This window comes from Rhinolophus sinicus, linkage group LG13 (genome assembly GCF_036562045.2).
Source record: "Rhinolophus sinicus isolate RSC01 linkage group LG13, ASM3656204v1, whole genome shotgun sequence".
NCBI lineage: Eukaryota > Metazoa > Chordata > Mammalia > Chiroptera > Rhinolophidae > Rhinolophus > Rhinolophus sinicus.
This window is the reverse complement of record NC_133762.1, coordinates 37,595,882-37,613,334: the sequence shown is the minus strand read 5'-3', so window position 1 is coordinate 37,613,334 and position 17,453 is coordinate 37,595,882. Positions and strand designations below refer to the sequence as shown.

Genomic DNA, 17,453 nt, shown 5'->3' with positions numbered 1-17,453 from the left:
GAAGCAAAACATTAGAACTACAATTTGTAACTGTGTCCAATTCCATCCCTTTGCAGTAGTCAGTATCCTGAATTTGATATTTATTATTTCTATGCTTTTAAAAATATTTTAACTACATATACATATACAAATTGATCCCCTATATTTAGATTTTTTGTGATTTAAGACTTTATAAAAGTGTTACACTATATCTTTCCTGTACCTATTCTTTTTCACTGTTTTAATATCACTACACTGTTTGGGGATTTACTCATTTGCTGCATATAACTATAGTTCACTTATTTTAACATAGACTGTTTAATTTATGAATATGCCACAGTTTAGTTGTCTCATCAGATTTAACATGTTACTCTGGTACATAAATTTTAGTATTTACTCATCAAGTTGAACCAAAAATTTTACTTGCATGTGATAAGAATTGCATTGAAATTATACATTTATGTATGTATGTATGTATGTATGTATGTATGTATGTATGTATGTATGTATGTATTTTTATTGGGGAATATTGGGGAACAGTGTGTTTTTCCAGGACCCATCAAGCTCCAAGTCAAGTCGTTTTCAATCTAGTTGTAGAGGGTGCAGCTCACTGGCCCATGTGGGAATCGAACTGGTGACCTTGGTGTTATGAGCACTGCGCTCTAACCAACTGAGCCAACTGGCCCCCTTGAAATTATATATTTAAATGAAGAGAAAATATTGATGATTGTGAGTCTTCCCGTCCATAATCATGATAGATCTTTCCAATTATTTGTCTCCTTTTACGTCTTTCAATCTACTCACATTATGGTCTTATTTAGTGTTAATGTATCTTGTGTTAGGTTTATTCTTAGGTGGTTCATTTCTTTTTTTTAAGGTTTTATTGGGGAAGGGGAACAGGACTTTATTGGGGAACAGTGTGTACTTCCAGGATTTTTTCCAAGTCAAGTTGTTGTCCTTTCAATCTTGGTTGTGGAGGGCGCAGCTCAGCTCCAGGTCCAGTTGCCCCTGTTGCCGTTGTTAGTTGCAGGGGGTGGAGCCCACCATCCCTTGCGGGAGTGGAGGAGTCAAACCGGCAACCTTGGGGTTGAGCCCACTGGCCCATGTGGGAATCCAACTGGCAGCCTTTGGAGTTAGGAGCACGGAGCTCCAACCGCCTGAGCCACTGGGCCATACCGGTTCATATTTTTTTGTTGTATATTCTAGCAACCTTGCTAAACCTGCATATTAATTTTAATACTTGGGTGGTAGACTTTTTTGGTTTTCTGTATAGAAAGTCATCTGGTGTGTACAAAAGGACAATTTTATTTCTTCCTTTCAGATCCATTCTTTTTAACTGTTCTGCAATTCTAGCTTGACTCTTGAGTAAATGTTGAAAAGAAGCATTGATATTGGACATCTTTATCTTCTTTCTGTGTTGAAAGGCAGTGCTTGTAATATTTCATTAATATGTATGACATTTTATATGGGTTTTTGGAAGAGACTCTATCAAGTTAAGGAATTGATCTTCTATTTCTTTAATTGTTGAGGTGACTTTAAGGTGTTTCTTTTCATCTGTTATATGGTGAGTTATATTGGATTTTCCTAATAATTAAATTATCTTTACTTTCTTGGATAAACTCAACTTGATTGTGATTTTTTAAAAAATACATTGCTGGAATCAGTTTGCTAATTTTTTCTCAGCTTTGTTGTGGTGTAGTTGATATATAATAAAATCCACCCATTTTATGTATACAGTCTGACTTTTAGCTATTGTATATAGTTGTGTTAGTGCCATTACAATCAAGATGTAGAATACATCCATCACCATAAAAAGATTTATCACACCCCCAACATGTCCCTTAGTAATCAGTTTCTTCCCGTCAGTCCCAAGCAGCGACTGACCTGCTTTTTATTACTAATTTTTATTTTATTTTTTGTCTAAAGTTTTATACAAATAGGATAATACAGTATGTAGTTTTGTTGTATGTCTGGCATCTTTCACTCAGTCTAATGCTTTTGACATTCATCCGTGTTGTTGGATATATGTCAGTAGTGTTATAATTTGTTCTTTTGATGAGTAATATGTTGAGCATCATTTTATGTCTTTATCCCTTCTTTTGGGAATTGTTTCTTTAAATCTTTTTTACTTGTTTTTAAAATTGCATTGTTATTAATCAAGTTGTTAGAAGTATTTATGTATTCTGGGCACCTCTATGTGTGGGGTCAGATGGCACTGGGAGAAGACAGAGGAAAGAGGATGAGTAGGGTGGAAACTGGCATAATAATGAAGCAAGTGATTCTTCACACGTATGCTAGCATGTTTGACGTTCTTAGGTCTGCATGTTTTTTGGACAACATCAGATACCTAGCCTCAGCTTTGCTACTCCTCGGCACTGACTTCATGTTGTTAGTAGTATTCTATCTTTAAATAATGCTGTCTTTTTAAAAAAAATTTTATTAGGTTGGTGCAAAAGTAATTGCGGTTTTTACAATTATTTGAACCTTTTAAACCACAATTACTTTTGCACCAACCAAATAGTAAATTTATTGGGGTGACATTGGTTACTAAAATTATGTAGGTTTCAAATGTACATTTCTATAATATATCATCTATATATTGCATTGTATGTTCACTACCCAAAGTCAGTTCTTCTGTCACCATATATTTGACCTCCTTTCCCTGTTCTACCATCCCCCCTTCCCCTTGACCCTCTGGTAACCACTAAACTTGTTGTCTGTGTCTATGAGTTTTTGTTTGTTTGTTTGTCTTGCTCCTTCGTTGCTTTCAGTTTTATATCCCACATATGAGTGAAGTCATATGGTTTTTGACTTTTTCTGTCTCACTTATTTTGCTTAGCACGATAATCTCAAGATCCATCCATGTTGTCGCAAGTGGCAATATTTCATCTTTTCTTATGTCTGAGTAGTAGTATATATATACCACATCTTTATCCAATCATCCTTCAAAGAGCATTTTGTTTTTTTCCATATCTTAGCCACAGTGAGTAATGCTGCAGTGAACATAAGGGTACATACATCTTTATGGATAAATGTTTTCAGACATTTTGGGTAGATACCCAGAAGAGGGATTGCTGGGTCATATGGTGATTTTGTTCTTAATTGTTTGAGGAACCTCCATATTATTTTCCATAGTGACTGTACAATTTACATTCCCACCAGCAGTGTGTGTATGAGGGTTCCTTTTTCTCCACAGCCTCTCCAACACTTGTTATTACTTGTCTTGTGGATGATAGCCATTCTAACAGGTGTGAGGTGGTATCTCCTTGTGGTTTTGTTTCGCATTTCCCTAATAGCTAGTGAAATCGAACATTTTTTCATACTATCTTTTGGCCATTTGTATGTCTTCTTGGGGGAAGTGCCTATTCAGGTCCACTTTTTAATTGGATTGTTTCTTTTTTGTTGTTGAGTTGTATGAGTTCCGTATACATTTTGGATATTAACCCCTTATTGGAGGTGTTTGCAAATATCTTCTCTCATTTGGTTGGTTGCCTAAGTAATGCTGTCTTTAAATATATTTTTGTTTTGTATATTATTTTTCTTGAAGGTCAATAAGTATCTAGTCTTAAGAAAATAAAAATGCTATTCAGATGAACCACTTCAGTAGGTGCGTTAAAATAGATTTTTATAGGCATAAAAATAAAGAATTAGACATTTGAATTTTTCCAGTTTTTTAATCAGCTATAGCAGAGGTGGGTAAACTGTGGCCCCACTGCCTGTTTTTGTAAATAAAGTTTTATTGGAACACAGCCAAGTCCATTCATTTGTGTTTGTCTAGAGTGTGCTACAACAGCAGAGTTGTATAGTTGTGACAGAGACCATATGGCCCACGATGCCAAAAATATATATACTTCTTGCCCTTTGCAGAAAAAGTTTGCTGATCCCTGAGCCAAACGAATGTATTTGATAAATTTATTTTCCAATGTATTTATAAATGTAGAATGGAAAAAATTGTTTTTCAATCCCTATTGTTAGTATACAGCAAAACATTGATTTGTTTTAATTGAGCTCTGTCTTCAAGGTCCTTTGTAGAATATTTTCTGGTAATTTCTTTACTTGCATCCTTATGCCTCAATTTTTGTTGAATGATAAATTATCTGTCATTGTAAACAGTTATTCCTGGCTGTTTCTGCATATGAAGCCTGGCTGTTGTTAGACAGTTGGATGTGTTCTCAGATTTGTGGCAGAGCTACAAGGATGTGCTTTGCCCATAATCAGTTTAGCCAGCCTTATAAGCCTTTATATAAGTGCAACAGGAATTTCCATGTTCTTTCCTCTGTCTTTAGCAGATTAAAATTGTCAGTGTTGGAAATGCTACTTGTTTGATAATTACTCGTTCAGAACATTTACCTACCCTTGGCAATGGTTAGAGAGACTGTGTTCAAGGAAATCCTTTTCCTGATTTTCCCCTTGGTTCTGAGTCCAACTTTAGGGGCACTATTCAGACTGTATGTGTCCTTGATGCTTTTCTCCTTATTTGCTACCTGGAAAGCTCATGTTACCTTCCCAATAAATTACTTAATGGTCTGTGAAGATTTCTGTGGCCTTCATACAGAGTAACATTTCTACTTCTTTGTTTTCTTAGTACTTTGTACACATTTGTATATATCTGGTTTTCCCATAACTCATGGCCCTGTCTTCTTTTATCTCTTTGCCCAAACCTGGTAAATACAGGGTAGTCAGTAGCATGGGATCTGGAGAGCCTCAAAATTCAGCTGTAGATGATTGGAAACAATCCAGTTATCTATCAGTAGGGGATTGTTTAAATAAACTGGTACATCCACACACTGGAATATCATGCATCTGGTTCTTTTTTTAAATGGTTGTGGAATTAAGAATTTTAGAACATATTGTAAATTATAAAACAAAACGAGAACAACAAAAAGCAAGGAACAGTATAGTGTATATGTGGTATAGATCAGTTGCCTGTTCGTCTATTGCTGTATAACAAACCACAAGCCTGTTACTTCCATCACATTACATCGGCCAAAGCAAGTCAGAGGCCAGATTTAGGGGATGGGGAAATACATGCCACTTCCTGATGCATTGCAAAAGGCATTGCTACAGAGAGGCCACTACTGGGAGCGTTCAGTTTAGCATAATTATGCTACTCTTGTATAACTGGGGGGTGGGATAAGAATTTATATATTTTTATTTGCTCATTTGTACAGAGAAAGAATGGAAAGATGCAGAGAAAGCTAATTAAAATGGTTACCTGTGGGGTGGGGTCTGTAGGGAACAACGAGTATTTCTTATTATATTGATTTTTGAAGCATATAAATGTATGCTTATATATAGAGAGGGTGCCAAAAAATTGGCACAATGTAAGAAAGAAAAACTGTATTAAAATTGTAGCACTCAATATATACCCATAACAAAATATGACTACAAGTCACGTTTGACTTCTGCAATTACAAGAGGTGCTCAAAGTGGTCACCATCAGTGTCCAGACACTTCTGACTATGGCGAACTACTGCTTGAGCAACATTGACCAAAGTGTCCACTTGTATACATTTTTTTGGCACCCCCGATATATAAAAGAACATCATCCACTTTTGCCTCTGCCTCCAAAGATAACTCTCTTTAAAACTTCCCAATTGTTAGGAATCTGGTTTGTTTTAAAGAAACAGATTGGCTTCCTTGCTCTCCTGTTTGGAATGATCAATATTCCTGTACTATGTGTGTATCTGAAAGCTCTATATTCAGCTCATTTTCCTCAGTGATGGTCATTAGTAGATTTTAAATATGATTCCCCTCACGTAATTGCATTGTCTTATCTCCTATTTATACCTCTTCTATTTATTCCTTTGTCAGCCTCAAAGTAATTTTTTAAAACTTTGAAGAAAAAATTTATTATAATGATTTGTAAATGCCCTCGTTTGTGGGCAGTTTATCATATAGGATTCTTCTCAAGTAGCATTTGTCTGGGATGTTTTTGTTTATGCTCATCATTATTTCTCTTAGAGCTACAAAATAGTTCCACTCTTTACTTTCATGTTTGATTCTTGAAAATCCTATGTGGGATAAAATAGCACTGCTGTCACACAGAGAACAGTTTATTACTTTGTTCTCTCTTTCATCAGTTTTCTGTTTTCTTGACATCCTTAGCATATTGCACAATGGAAAAGTAAAATCATTATTCAGACATACTTTCCCATGTTCACTCCTCTAGCTCAAGTTGTTTGGCTTTATACATGATTAGGTGTTGAAGCATCAGTGATTTTGGAAATGTATGTGGTCATATATTTGAGTTTTATTTTTTAATTCATATATATCCAAATATTCAAAATAAGCACAGCACAAACTCATAGATTGACTAAATGATCAGTTACTTTGAATCGTAAAACCAGTGTTTAGAATCGAGTTGAACTTTATGACAAAACTCAAGGTTATTTTGCTCTTCTAGGATTGAATACACTTTGTGTCTTTGATAGTCCAAGCACTATCAAGGAATTTCTTTTCCTTGAACTTTATCTAAGGTTCTCTAGAATTAAAAAGAGCTCAACATATGGTTGGTTCTTTCAAGAGATCCAGCTGGAATAGAAAACTGAGCATCAATTTCATAAATATTCAGAAATGAAGTCTAACAGTGATCACGTAAAGGCAGGTCACAGCCACCAAGCAGAGGGTTAAAACACCTACTTTGGAGTATACCGCTTATCCACCATCTGAGCAACTGCTGAATTTGTCAGGTTATAAACCACCTGGATAGATCTCTCACCCTGTGAAGTGCATTCGTGCCACTGAGCCTCCAACAAAAATACCATTTTACATTGTACTTGGTGCTTTTGCAACTGAATTCTTGGATCACTCCATGTAATATCTCTGAGGTTAGGTAGATTAATTGTTAATAGTTGAATACCCATTTTCCATGGGAAACAAATGTTAATATTAACTTGGCTAGATAAAGGTAAAATCAGAACGACACTAGTCTTCATGTTTTCTAATCATCATTCCTGGGTACTGAGTACTTTCTTTACCTAGCACTCGTCTAGGCATTATCTTCAATCTTTACATCTTTCCTCCCAGGTACGTCTTCTTTACGTCTCTCATTTTATATATATTAAAAACAAGGCCCAGAAAGGTGAAATGATTTGATAAAATTCATGTAGGTCATTAGTAACAGAATGAGGATTCATACCAGTTCTCAGTTTCTGTACCCATGCTTTCTCTGCCAGACAATGTCATCGCTTGAAACATGAATAACACTAGTGTTTCAGGTTTGTGAGTAGTGACGTGAACAAGAGATGGGTAGTTTTAATCTGTAAACAGGACTCTAGGGGTTGGATTTTGCCCAGTAGCTCAGCTTTTAATTGCTATATAATTCAGTGTTCTGCAGTTAGGTTGCTTTGAGTTTTTCATTCTGCCAAGTGCTGAATGTTAAAATACATCTCAGTGCTAAGGCCTCCTCAGGCCTTTGGCACCTTTGCTGTAAGGGCAGGTGGTCTGAAGAAAGGCTCCCTCTAGGTTGTTGCACACCCCACACAACACAAAACAGTGCAAGACAACTGTCAGTTCCTTCCTTCCCTTCCCCATCCTCCAGAAAGCTGGGCCCCAGATGGAAGAGCTGGAAACATGTCAACTGTTCTCTGAAGGGCATTGAGAAAATACTGTCAGGAAGAAAAAGGCAAACGCAACAGCTCATTAGTCCACTAATCAGACAGGACGACCATCAATTTTACAATGTTCTGGACAGAGAGCTGAGAATGCTGGCAGTGTTGCCCACGTGGCTTCGGAGAGCTGCACATGTTTGTCAGGGAATTTGCAATTTGGGGAGCATCGCTTCCTTGATTGACTTTTTGTATTCATTATCTCTCTTCCAAAATGTGGCAGACTGAAGCATTAAAAATAATATTTGGGAATATTTTCCTCATTAGACGGTGCCCATGAGTGTGCAAAGATGTACCTTGTTGCTAGTGTCACGAATGCTCTTGTACGTATTGTGTTTACAACTTATCTCACAGAAAGAAATCTTTGATTTAACATTCTCACCTGAACCTTTGGTGTCAATTTCTTGTACTTTAATTGAATTTAGCAGTTACCGAAGAATAAACACATGGTACTTAAGTGAAAAGCTTGGAATTACTGAGAGGAAAAGAGCTCAACTTAAAGGTGATATGGTAGCCCTGACCCTATTGTTAAACAAGTATATAACAGGTTTCCCTTAATGGGGAAAAATAACTTTGAAGATAATAAAATATTACTCTTATTCATTGTAGCTCAGACCTAATTCTAACATCATTAGGTTTAATCTGTCAAATTTCTCTTTCTGGAATTTGCTGCCGTCTAGTGTTATCAAACAGCTGCTGATGAATTATCCCATGGGTGAAGCAGCCTGGCTTTGTTTAGAATCTTCTCTACTTTTCATCTTTGAGAACAAATGTCCTAAGCAACATTTATATGCCTGACGTCAAGGATGTTGAGCCCACCTCTTTTTTTCCTAGAGTAGTAGTTTCCTGGAGAGAGTAGTTGGTATGTATCAAAATGTAGTACTTCATCATTCATAGTAATTTATATACAACTGATTATGATTCTATTTCCGTGCCATGCACTTGACGCCTACTGGTCCAGAGTCCCACGTTAGCTTTTCCCCTACTAATTTGATTCATTTATAGAGAGAAGTTAAGAAAGGATGCAGTTGAGATGAACTGAATTTATAATCTGGTTTCTTTCTCAGCCACTGTCCTCACTGTTAACTTTCAGGTGACATCAACCCTTGACTTTGCTGCCTTGTTTTCATTTCCTAGGATTGTCATAACAATGTTCCACAAACCAGGTGGCTCCAAACAACAGTCCTCTCTCACAGTTCAGGGGCCAGTAGTCCAGCAGGGTTGATTATTTCTTGGGGCCTCAGAAGAAGAATATTCCACACCTCTGTCCTAGCTTCTGGTGGTTTCTCACAATCCTTGGGATTCCTGGGTGTAGATGCATCACGCTACTAACTACCTCCCTTGTCACACTGTGTTCTCACTGTGTGACTACGTCTGTGTTCCACGTAGTCTTCTCTTATTGTATGTGTCTCTTCAACTCTTCTCATGAGGGTTCATTCATAGTGGATTTAGCGTCCACCCCGATAACCCGGGGTGATCTCCTCCTCTCAAGATCCTTCACTACTTTTAAAGACCCCTTTTCCAGTTGAGGAGACATTGACAGTTCAAGGGATTAAAAAGATACATATTCAACCTATTAAATTAAGCATTTTATTAACTTCTCAATCTTCTAGGACAATATGTTGGTATTTCAAATTGTTGTCACCATTTTTATTATTTTATAGAAAACTCTGACCTCCATTCCTTTTATTCTCTGCAGTTGGTCCTGAGAAAAGGGTGCCAGCAATGCCTGGATCGCCTGTGGAAGTGAAGATACAGTCAAGATCCTCACCTCCCACCATGCCGCCCCTCCCCCCAATAAATCCCGGAGGACCCAGACCAGTGTCATTTACTCCTACAGCATGTGAGACCTCTTAATTCCTCGGGTTTATGGTTCAGAGTGACATTTGGATTTAAGTGACTGGTTGCCATTAAGCCTTCTGCATATACTATTCTCAGCGTGTTCAAAATGTCTATTAAAAGATATATATGTCAGGGATATATGTGTCGTTATTTCTTACTTTTATAGATTGCTTTTGTCCTCTGAGAATAGTACTTAGCTAATTTAGACATTTGGAAATTTAGTGGTCTTAATATTTTTCCACACTCTTTGTCTGGTAAGTAGCTATTACAATTTCTTTGGCTCTAAAATACTGAATTCAAATTATCATATTGATTTATTGAAATTAAAGTTTCATAAAATTACCAAACTACTTCTGAAAGTGTTCTAGTACTGTCATGGTGAGTCTCCTTACAAAAGGGAATAATCACTGTATTACTTTGCTAGGGCTGCCGTAACAAAATGCCACAGACTGGGCGGTGTAAACAGCAGGAATGTATTTCCTCACAGTCCTGGAGGCTGGAAGTCTAAGATGAAGGTGTCAGCAGGTTGGGTTTTTCCTGAGGCCTCTGTCCTGGGCCGGCAGAAGCTGCCTCACTGCTGTGCCCCCCACACCCTTGCCTCTGTGCACATGCATCCTTGTTGTCCCTTTCCCTTCTTAAAAGGACCACAGTTGTATGGGATTAGGGACCACCCATAGCACCTCATTTAACTGTTAAGGCCCTATCTCCAAGTAAAGTCACATTCTGAGCTGTTAGAACTTCAACATAGGATTTGTGGGGGACATAGTTCAGTCCGTGAGAGTGATATATAGTAGCCAACAAATCTAAGGCATTCACCTCTACTAGTCGTTAAGGAAATGCAAACGAAAACCCACTGTGACACCATATACACCCACAAGAATGTTCAAAATGAAAAAGAATATGAAGTTTTGATGCGCATGTGTGGAGCGACCTGAGCACGCGTACATTGTCTGAGAATGAGAAAATTGTTTGGCAGGATCTACGAAAGCTGAGTTTCCAGAAACCCTATAACTCAGCAATTTCATTCCTACATACATGCTTAAAAAACAACTCAATTTAAAATCTAGACTTACATGCATACACACACACACACACACACACGCATGCATAGACACATGTCTAGATTTTAATTTGAGTTCTGCCATTCCATGCCCAAGCTACCTCCACTTCTCACTGACTTACAGATACTTTGCCTCATAAAACAGAACAAAGTCGCTATTTGTGGGGTACCCACAGAATGTCAGAGCACTGTGCTGGGTGCTATATGCATTTTCTTAAACACCAGTGCACAAACTTCACACACACTATTTTTGCTCAAACATTTATGTTTTATGTTACTATCTTTAAAGGCAAGAGAAGAGTGTCTAAGGTACAGCTTTAATAGAAGGTTTAATTATCATTTTCCCAAAACATTTGAAATTAAGTGAGTGGCACCTGTAGCAATCTGAGCCAGGGTGAATGAAATGAAGTTTGATACCCTTTTTCCTAAATTCTATTTTCTATCTCAAAGTTATACATCCTTAGCTTACATAAGTCTCTTGAAATGAAACAGACTTAGACCGATACAGACAATAGGGATTTGTGTACATAAATTCAGCCCTTTTTACCTCTATATTTGACTACTTGGGGGTGGGTATGTTTGATTGCAGAAAATGTGATCATGTGATTTCACTGAAGAGGCTGTGAAAAAGCTTGTCTGAGCATCAGGGTGGCTAAAAGCACAGTAATGTATTATTTTTATGGGCTGCTTCAAGAGAGGGCCACTCTCCAGTGGTAAGTGACCTTTCTGTGAACACGTAGCAATGGCAGGCCACTGCAGCTAATTCTCTGGATTACTGCCGTTGAGTGTTGAGCTTTCTTTCCAGCAGCTCTAGGGATCTTTTGAAGTGGAAGATACAAAAGAGAAATCACCCTTTTTTTCTCAGCCTTAACGGTCTTTTAAGCAGTGAGTCATATTCAGCAGCGTTTTCCTAAACACCTAACTTTGCTAGCTAATAAACAAAGCCAGTGTATGTACAGTATACACAGTTTACAAAACTTAGCTAGTTATAGGATATCTACCCAGACATGTAAGAGTGTTCATCAAGAAGTGTATAATCCCTGAAGCTGAAGTTGAACAATAATGAATGTCAACTATAATTTTATACACACACACACACACACACACACACACACACAAGAAGCGGAGTACATTAGGAATAGAGACAGTGGAAATGTAATGGCTGTGTGCGATGTCAGAGGAGTAGTGGATGGGGGTGTTGTCCCTGTGTGAGGGGTATAAATGGTAAATGTCTAACTATTACATTGTTTTGTGCACCTGAAACCAATTTTAAAAGGGGGAAAAAGAAGTGTATAATCTATTAAGGCATTGCAAATAAGTATAATTTGGTAAGTAACATAATGGAAGCATCTGTACACGGGACAGATTACTGGAAATACACATTCTCCCCGACTCATCTCATCCTGTACCTGTTGCAGAGCCTTAAAACTACCTACCCTTGCCCGTGGCACCTGCATAGTTAGATGTCTCTTTGTGCTCTTGTAGCACTGTGTGCATTGGTTCTAACACTTCCGTGCTATTCTCTGACAGTCTAGGGTTTACCTTAACATGGATCAGCAGAGTCTCAAAGAATGCTTCTTAATACAGGTGATATCTGAGCTATATAGAATGAAGAAGATTTTAATACAGATCAAATTTGAGTAAAGGTCAGTGAAGAAGGAAGAATAGTGATCAATCAACTATGACTGTCTTGGAGGAAGATGAAGGGAAATGAAAAAGTTTTCATGATTAATGAGTTGGCATTCGGCAAAATATAAGTAAATGTCAGTTTTCTAAGTTAGGTAAAAATCAAATGAATGAGTTCTTTAAATTTCGCTTAAGTCTTGACTTAAATTTTTTCTTATGTTTTTACCTTCTTAGATCTTCAAGCCTGGGTAGAGTAAATGGAAATCTATTGATTCTTAGGTACTAGGTAATTTTATTTCACTGTTCAGTGAAGAAGGAGATTTTTCCTCAATGCTGCCAAGAACTTAGCTCTGGGGTTGTGTTCTAAATTAAAACTAGCAAGAAATGACTAAGAACAATGGGAAAATAGGAAAACTGGAACTAATCACATGTATAATTTGAACAGAAATACAGAATGGGAGTGTCCTGTAAGTTGTCTAGAAAATGCTTTGTGGACTGGCCAAGAATTTGGCCTTGTTCAGCTAGTACTGTCAAGGCAGAGAGAAACTGACTCTGATGGGCGTGAATATTCTGAATGGTCAAGGAGATGTGTATCTTAGTGCAGAAATAGTTATTAAACCTATAGCCTAGGAAAACACTTCCCACATTAACAAAACTCTGTTATCTGGATGTCTTGTTCACGTACTACCTTCTAATTGACTGCTTAGCTTCTTTGGGACCCTAATATTGGGAAGGAAATGTAACGTAAGAAATGGGCATGAGTGTCCAGTCACTGGAAATACACATTCTCCCAGACTCATTTCATCCAGTACCTGTTTGCAGAGCCTTAAAACTACCTCCCTTGCCCGTGGCACCTGCAGAGTTAGATGTCTCTTTGTGCTCTTGTAGCACTCTGTGCATTGGTTTTAACACTTCCGTGTTGTTCTGTTACTAGTTTTTACCTGATAGTCTCTCACTGTATAGCAATCTCATTGAGGGCAGAAGCAGTGCCTTGTGTACTCTCAACATGTGCGTTACAAAATTCAGATGAATAAATGAAGGAGAATGCAAACAAGAAGAGCTTAACAAAGATCCCTATGTTTGGCACTTACACTGATCTTTCATTGTGTCTTTCTTTTAGTAAGCAATGGCACCAACCATTCTCCTCCTACCCTGAATGGTGCCCCATCACCACCACAGAGATTCAGCAATGGTCCTGCCTCTTCCACATCGTCAGCACTAACAAATCAACAATTGCCAGCCACTTGTGGTGCTCGGCAGCTCAGCAAGTTGAAGCGCTTCCTCACCACTTTGCAACAGTTTGGCAATGACATCTCACCTGAGATTGGGGAGAAGGTGCGGACTCTTGTTCTAGCCCTGGTGGTAAGTACTGCATCACTGTCACCAGCTGCCTGAGTATATGGCTCAGAACCGAGGCCAGCAGAAAAGTTGTACACCTTTCTGTGCACTTCCAAACGTGTAGCAATGTGGCAAAATCTAGACTAGATTAGTTATTATACAACTTACATAAAACTACTGATTTGTAGATTTCAGTTGTGTATAAAAATGTTTACCAAAGAAACAAACCTATGTTTACCTTATTGTTTCTTATGGTGTTGATTTAATTCCAATAAGCAGCTTTGAAAAAAACAGTTTCAACAGGCCACTGAGGTTCAACCAAATTAATACAAAGTTTTGTTACTTAATATATTCAGTGCCTGGTACATTATTTCCAAACCAGAGAGAAAGAGAAAGTAGCGACTTTAATTTTCAAAATAATAATTTATAAAATTGTAAGTTTCGTGGTCGTAATAAATAGTATCAAAGGGATTACATTCTTCAGCTCCTCATGCAAATATGGTTTCTTTAGAGTTTTTAAGGTACACATTTATCTTTCTATACTGAGTGTGGTGAACCCGTGACATAAGGGAGTACTTTTCTGGCAGTGACAGCTGGGTAGGGTTTGCCTCTCATTGTGTACAAGGGAAGTTCTGCCAGTTCCCAATGTTTGTAAATCGAATTCTTCAAGGTTTTACCTCCTGTAAAAGCACCCCGTGCTCCTGCGTTTTAGCCTCGAGATGTGATAAAGATGAATCACAGTATTAAACTTTAACATTGCAATTCTCAAATGTAATCAGGGACCCCTGGGATTCCCTCAGACTCTTAGGAAGTTAGGTAGGTCAAAATTATTTTCATAATAATACTAAGATGTTACTTGTCTTTTCACTCTTATTCTCTCATGAGTGTATGATGGAATTTGTAGAGGCTGTGTGATATTGGATGTTGCAACAGATGCAATGCAGAAACAGCTAGCAGAACCCAGCTGTCTTTTATTAAGCGAAGTACTATGAAAGAGATTTGCAAAACTATAACAATGCCATTCTTCTTACTTTGTTTTTGGAGAAAATATAGTTATTTTGAAAAGGATTAATAATATTTTTCAAATTCTCAGTTTTAATTTCTGACATGGTGATTGACAGATGTAACCCACACAAATTAGAGGGATTCTGAGACTTTTTAAAAGTTTAAGAACTGCTGTCTTAAATGATTCTCAGTCTAGTGTGGAAGAAACAACTTTCATATAAGGCAAAATGCAGTAAATGATTATTTAAACATTTGAGATTCAATCTCTGTTGTCTCATATAGCTGTAGGTTGTTAGGTTGTTCATTTTCATTGCTATTATGTGGTTTATTCTAGGAATGTATTGGAATTTATGCTTTTTATACCCCCAGGCTCTGAGATTCGATAGAATTCCCAGAAGCTGGCATATAGTTGTGCTCACAATTAAGATTTATTAGCGACATAATAAAGGTACACAGCTGGTTCATAAAGGAGAGGGACGTAGTTGGAATCTGCAGGCGTCCATGTGCAAGCTTCCTTATGCTCTGTCCTTCCTATCTTGGTCACACCGCTGACTATTACCCCAGCAGTGAACATGCAGCAACATGTGTGCGATGTTTCTGCCCAGGGGAGCCTCTTAGAGATTCAATGCCCAAGGTTTTTATGGGACTCTGGGCACATAGGCAGTCTTTGCCTGGCACCTACTGAAATTCCAGACTCCCAAAGGAAAACCAGTGTTCAGCATAAACCATTTGTTTGCAAAAACGTTCTAGGCACCGTGAACCACCCTCTCCAGTTTGGGAAAGTTTTTTTGTTTTTGTTTTGAAAAAAAAAAAATTGTTTAAAGAGTTTATTGGTTAGATTTTACACTACTATGGAAAAGTCCTACTCGATCTAGGTAATAAAATTGGCCTTAAATGTCAAAATGAGTTTGAACACAATTGGAAACAAAGCAGACATCAGAATGTTATGCCAATTCCACCAACAAATTACTTTAAGTAGAGTCTATGCTTAAAGATAATTTCAAGAGTGAAAGAATAAATGACAGGCCTCATTTGCAGAAAAAAAAAGTGAATCTTTCTAGCTCTGAAAGTATACGTAGATGTAGCCAGTTGTCTCTTTTAAATGGCCACGTTTGCGTTAACTTTTTTTCCCAATGTTTTTCTTATATCATTAGGAGGTGGTAAAATACACATAAAATTTACCATACCATCTCAACGTTTTTAATTGTATAATTCAGTGGTATTAAGTATATTCATTGTTGTGCTACTGTCACCACTATCTACCTCCAGAACTCTTTTCATCTTGCAAAACTGAAACTCTATGCCATTAATAATTCCTCATTGCCTCCTCCTCTCAGCTTCTGTCAACCACAATTCTACTTGATTGCTCCAGGTACCTCATATAAGTGGAATCACACAGTATTTGTCTTTTAGTGGCTGGCTTATTTCGCCTAGCATAATGTCCTCAAGGTTTTTCCATGTTGTAGCACGTATCAGAATGTCCTACACTGTATGGCTGAATAATCCATTGTATGCATATACCCCATTTTGTTTGTCTGTTCATCTATTGGTGGACACTTGAGGTGCATACACCTTTTTGGTTAGGGAAAGTTTTATATCCATGTAGGAAACTGTTTATCAGCCAAGTTTGTAGATGCCAGCCTTTGGCCCAACCTTGCAAGCAGGCTTTTCTAAGGTTTCCAGTTTTAGGTCTGCTATGTTAATTCTTTTCTGTAAAGAGGCTATTACAAATAATGTTGTTGTGAGCGTTCTTATTCATGGTACATGTGGGCAAGCATCGCACTGAACAGTGCAATTGGAATTACATAGGGTATGCATATAAATTTAGTATATAAGTCCAAATAGTTTTCTCAAGTGTTATACCAACTTGTACTCCCACTCAATTGGGATTTTCATTAAGATCAGTGTCTTAGTCTGTTCAGGCTCTTAGGGTACCATTGACTCAAGGACTTAGAAGCAGCAAACACTTAACTCTCACAAGTCTGGAGGCTAAGTCCAAGATCAAGGCTCTAGCAGATTTGGTGTCTAGTGAGAGCCCGCTTTGTGGTTAATAAGATGACCATCTTCTCACTGTGTCCTCACAGGGTGGAAGGGACAAGGGAGCTCTCTGGGGTCTCTTTCATAAGGGCACTAATGCCACTCTTAAGGGCTCTGCCTACCCTCCAAAGCCTCCACCTCCAAATACCAACACATTAGAGATTAGGTTTCAACCTATGAATTTTGAGGGGTCGCAAACATCAGCCTATAGCAATTGGTATTGAAACTCTAAATATATGTCAGTAATACACAGAAAAAAAATTGTAAATTTAACACCCATTCATTATTTTAACAGAAAAACACCTAGCAAATCAGATATAACAGGAACTTCCTTAATCTGATGACAGTTTTATATAGTATATATATTATACAAAAGCAACTGTAAGCAAGCCTCATGCTTAATGTTGAAATTTTGAAAGCTTTCCCTCTAATATTAGGAACCAGATAAGGATGTGTCTCCTATTCAGTGTAATCCTGAACATTCTCGCCTAGCAAATAAGATGTAAGGATTGGAGCGAGATAAATGAAACTGCCGTTATTCATAAATAAAACGATTGTCTTATGTGTTGCATTTGAACTTACCACTCAGTTCTTTTTTCCTTTTTCTTTTGGCTTTGCTACCGTCTTATTGAAAATTTGGTCTCATTTGGAGGAAATGAACATCTTTAGATTGTTACACTTCCCTACTCAAGAAAGCCTTATTGAGTCTTCTATTTATGAAAGAACGGTCAAGATTTTGGTGGGCATATGTAAGTGGAATAGTCTTTCCAGGTGGAGGGGACTTTGTTAGCCAAGTCAGAAAAGGCCGCACAGTTAGGTCGCAGGAGTTGAGTTCACCTGTGTGCATTCCACGTTTCTGGTGTAGCAGAGAATGGGAGTCCCTACCAGTACTAGGGAACAAGCATGGCCGATTTCCACAGCAAGTTAAAGGGCAATGTTTCGTACTCCACCTACTG

The 17,453-nt window shown here is 37.7% G+C and overlaps 1 protein-coding gene across 3 annotated transcripts in view; it reads left to right on the top strand.

The window, feature by feature from the left end:
- The window catches only part of CBFA2T2 (CBFA2/RUNX1 partner transcriptional co-repressor 2), a 130,591-nt gene that overhangs the window by 85,814 nt on the left and 27,324 nt on the right, over window positions 1-17,453 (top strand). For all 3 annotated transcript variants that reach the window (XM_019733990.2, XM_019733980.2, XM_074317917.1), the window contains exons 2-3: window positions 9,289-9,432; window positions 13,238-13,479. In XM_019733990.2, the coding sequence (XP_019589549.1) occupies window positions 9,289-9,432; window positions 13,238-13,479 (386 nt within the window). The remainder of the gene's footprint in view (window positions 1-9,288; window positions 9,433-13,237; window positions 13,480-17,453) is intronic.